Source organism: Charadrius vociferus, unplaced genomic scaffold (genome assembly GCF_000708025.1).
Source record: "Charadrius vociferus isolate BGI_N301 unplaced genomic scaffold, ASM70802v2 scaffold743, whole genome shotgun sequence".
Classification (NCBI taxonomy): Eukaryota; Metazoa; Chordata; class Aves; order Charadriiformes; family Charadriidae; genus Charadrius; species Charadrius vociferus.
This window is the reverse complement of record NW_009647747.1, coordinates 1,281,979-1,286,667: the sequence shown is the minus strand read 5'-3', so window position 1 is coordinate 1,286,667 and position 4,689 is coordinate 1,281,979. Positions and strand designations below refer to the sequence as shown.

General features: G+C 41.5%; 1 protein-coding gene across 1 annotated transcript in view; it reads right to left on the bottom strand.

Moving 5' to 3' along the window:
• The window catches only part of MALT1 (mucosa associated lymphoid tissue lymphoma translocation gene 1), a 36,637-nt gene extending 36,026 nt beyond the window's left edge, over positions 1-611 (bottom strand). The window contains exon 1 of the mRNA XM_009882051.1: positions 547-611. Coding sequence (XP_009880353.1) covers positions 547-611 — 65 coding nt within the window. The remainder of the gene's footprint in view (positions 1-546) is intronic.
• Between the last annotated feature and the right edge of the window lie 4,078 nt (positions 612-4,689).

Here is a 4,689-nt window from a genome sequence, read left to right as displayed (position 1 = left end):
CATTCCGTCCTGTCGCCGTAGGGTCCGGCCCGCGCGGCGCACCTCAGGCCCCGCAGGGCTGTTGGCGCGCGCGCAGGCAGGTTTCCCGCCCTCGCCTGAGGGGAGCCTCGCCACGTCCGCGCCCGGGAGGCCTGTGGCCCTTTGGAAGGGGCAGTTCTCCCCTCGGCCCCGGAGTGCGCGCTCCGGCGCCGCTGACACCGTGAGGGAAGCGGTCAGGGTTTAGTTTCACCTGTTTTGAAACAGGAAAGCAGAGTGTTTGGCTTTGAGGCCGAGAACTACCGCCAGCGTGGGCAGCTGGCGCTGAGGGGACTAGACGTGGCTGGAGAGCCCTGAGCAGCTCTCCTGTGCGGTGGGGAGCAGGCTGGCAGGGGGTAAACCAGGCAAAAATCATACAACGGTGGGGCCAGGGGGCTCGTTTTGAGGAGAAACAGCTTTATCTCACCGCAGCCAAGACAGGACTCTTCCTGTGTGGCACATACTTACCCCCCGGTCTGCTGTCGCTTTCCAGACAAGGAGGTGCCCAGCTGGAGCGGTCAGGCGCCGTACCTGCTGTGTAGCTGGGGAGAGGAGGTACTGCTCGGGAAGAGTCTCCCACCGAGGGACGGCTCCATGACTGCTCTCCGTCACTGCCAGCGGACAGATGAGTGTGGCAATGATCTGAGGGGAATGCTCATCTCTCTGGAATGACAACTTGCTCAAAGTGGACTGAAAGTGCCTAAGAAAGTAATTTTACTGACATTTTTAATCTGTGATGAAGCATTGAAATGTGGCTGCCTGCATTTCTGCAGTATTTTTTAATGTGACTGCTAGCTTGCCTTACTTGCCCGGTTGCTTGCAATAGCATAGCACTGAGACCAAACTAATAAGCATTGCTGTTCAGTAGGGTCTGTTGTCGCGTGAGTTGCCTTGCACTAGTCAAAACAGGCTTACGTCTGCTTGGAGGCACGCATCTACCCGCAGAGCAGATGACAATGTAGCATCTCCTGACTTCTCTGGGGTCCAGCATCTCTGAAAAACAAGCCATTTAGTTAGACTAAACTTGAAGAAAATGCACCGAGTGGCTTTTTTCTCCATCGTTAACCAATAGATTATTTCCCCTAATTTAGGTGGAAAACCAATCTGCATGGCAAAACGGATACAGGTAAGACAGTGAATTTGGCCTCCTGGTGATACGTAGTTATCCACAGATACGTATGACTTAGCTGCTAGAAAATCAAGCAAGTGCCTTTCACCCACCTTAGCCTATGGTCTGTGCTTGTTAGGTGTCTCCCTACAATGTCAAACGGTTAAATTACCTCAGGTTGAATAGGGCTTTAAATCCTGGTCTCTCATTTCTTTGTGGATTATTTTGACTATTAGGCTATTACATAAAACATAGATAGCCCTGCTGCTATTCCTGAATGAGGGTGGTTGTAGTTGCTATTTTTACTGCTGAACACACCAGTTTCCTATCTGGGTCTAGATTACACTGGGAGCAAGAGGTATTTAGCACTGCAGTATCTCATAACCCGTTTTAGATGTGCTTTCAGCAAAATGCTCAAGAAAAAATTTGACACAAAACTTGCTTTTCAGCCTTTTCTAGATCCCTGGAGCTCAGAGCAGTTTGTGCAATTCATTCAAGTTCCTCCTGCGTGAGGCTCGGTTTCCTGGGTAACAGGAATGGGAATACTTTCTTACTTCAGGAATCACTTATTTGCCTTTGAGGAATGTGAATCGGTAGGTGAATTTTTATGTAGTGATTGTTAAAAGTTCACTATCCACCCTTGGTTTCCCCAACCTACTTGTTAGGGATTGCAGATTTTCTCATGTTCAGCAGAACTTTTGTGTGCTTAACTTCAAGTAAGAAATTGCACACGTGCCTAGCAAAGCAGTTAAGCATACTTAAGCATGTGCTTTAAAAAACAACCCAGTGCTTTATTATGAAAAGCTAAGGCCAACACTTCCTCTCTGTCAAGGCCATGAGGAAATTCCCATGGACTTCTATGGAAGGAGGATGTACCCTCTCATTGCTGCCAGCTCTCTCTCGCTCTGTCTGGCTGAGGTTTTCCCGGGAAGAGCCATCTGCTGCATGTAATGAAATAGTCTCTCTTAAAAGTCAAACTGTTCTGTGATCAGACTCACTATACTAAGGTCACACTAGCAAAACAACACTGGAGCTTTCAGCTAGCTTCTCAGCTCTGAAACAACATGCGTAAATTAAATGTCTCTTGTTTTGTAACACAGAGTCAAACCACAGGCCTGGCCCGCTTCTAGAACGCAAAGAAAGAGCGGTCAAGGGTAAGTGCGCGTTTACAGTTTGAGAGGTCAAGTTGTTTATACTTTTAATATTACTTGTCTTCTTTTTTCTCCTGTGTGCAAATAGAATGCATGTCATAAAAGATAAAAAAGAAGGAAGTTGCTTAATTCTTAATGCATTACATGAATATAGTGATTTATACAGTTATTGAACAGGAAATATTTGTTATTTGCTTCTGCTAAAGTATAGTAATTTTTGCTCATTTTGATAGATTTTTTTTTTTTTAAACGTGTTGCATTTAAAATTCTTCTAAATGTTTTTGAAATTACACTCTGGTACTGTTTCTACTGAGTTTCAGCAAGGCAAACAAAATTGCAAAAATTGTACCAAGGTAAGCTTCCTTCCCTAAAGAATGTGTGACACTAAGTATCCTGAAATATGCATTTTATTCTTTCTAAATATATATTGCATGGCCTAATACTCATTAGATAAAAATCCTTCATTCCTGAGAAAAAATCTGGTCACTTGGTAGCATGTAGACGATTATGAAGCTGCATGAATTGCTCATGTTGACGGTGTCAGATGCTTGACAAATGTTAAAAATAGATTAAGACAGATCAGTGTTAAGAGTTGTGCTGTGATTGCTTATTTTAATTACTCTGTATTAAGGTATTTGTTAGAGATATGCAGAGACAGTAATTTCTTCTTCTTACATTTAGCCAACAAATTACAGCTGTGGTGTTTTCTTTATACTGTGATGCTGTTTACAATGGGTAGTACGCTAATGTAAAAGTTGTCAAAAAGCTTCGGATGTCAGCAGTTGAAGAAACACAATATATCATAGTATATTTGCCAAGGACGTATTTTCCAGGCATCTGCTTTTTGAACAGCTAAGACTTCACTGATGGTGTTTTTTATGCAAACCTTGTTAATAGAATACATATATGATAATTGGTTTAGATAATACAGTATTTTGCTAGCTTGATTTCTGACATTACACACTCTTTGACAAGTGTGCTGCTCTAAATATTTGATTTGATTGCAGCGTCTTGAAGGATTTATAGAGGAATAATATAGTTATAGTTATTGTCTGTGTTTCAGTGTTAGGGATTCCAGACAGAAGTGAGTCAGGCGGAACTGCTGTGACATACAGAGACAAATAGAAAACGCAGTCGCTGTAAATCCTTGCGTGCATGGGTTCTCACTACTCTTACCACCAAATGTTAGACTCTGTCGTAAGCAAACTGCTGTATGAATACTTACGATAGCCCTACTGTGAATAAAGTTCACAAAGTTATCATTGAGTTATAGAATTGCAGTTTCTGTTGTCTTGGAGATTTTAACTTTTACAAGGTAACAACATTTAAGAATGTAGGCATGATCACAGCACTTTTGGAAAATGTTTTTATGGTTGTCTGGCACAATCACTTTGGAAAGCTTGTACAGGAGTGGAGGGAAGCGGCTCAGAAATTTCATGTGGAACTTGATTCCATCAGTACTGACGGATGCACAGGAAAAAAAAAAGATTCACGGAAACATGCCCATGTTGGTAATAGTTTTAATAAAAGCTTTGATTTCTGCTAAAGGAAAAGTTTAAAAAGAGAACACGAAAATAAGCATTTAAGTATGGCAAAACATTCATGGCAACCTATTTGAAAAAAAAAAAAAGTTGTAAGTTTCTGACCATAAATATAAATATATTGTAGGTATTTCCATATAGGGGATATAATACCTCATTTAAGAAATCTAAATTGGTGTGTGATGTGTTTATTGCATAACAGGAAAAGTCTATGTTTTGTTTTGGAAGAAGAAAAATGCTAAACTTGGGGAATTTGCTACAAAATAAAAAAATCTCTGTTGAGAGATGCCCTGGATGAGGAAGTGAAAAATTGTGTCTATTCCCAAACACAAAACAGTTGGCAGGCTGGGAATGGGCGTGGATAGAATATGGCTATTGGTTTCTTAGAGGAACGTTGCAGCTATACGGATGGTATGCACCCTCTTTGCAAGGAAGTTAAGACATATTTGAGAAATATTCCCAAGGAGAATGGAAAGGGAATTAGCATTAACCTTGGAACATAACTGCATTTAAGCAGGACCCTAATGTTTCACAGGCAACTGGATGACAGGATGTGTATTAAACATATGGTGCCATAAGTTGGTCATTCTGGAAAGGATCTGTAAGGTGATTTGAGTGATTAGGCCTTTGACATCTTGTGTCTCTGCAAATCAAGAGTCAGAGTCATAAAATGCAAGAATCAGGGTCATAAAAACACAAACGTTGTTAGTAGTAATATTTAATTTTAATCTACATTTGCTGCTGCAAGTTATTTGCTATGCAAGCTATTGCAGTAAATGTTATTCTTTCAGTTCTCATATACGTATGCTAGGAATCGCTGTGGCATCCTGTGATATGTGGCTTTTCATGCCTAATCTCAAACAGTACAGTCATA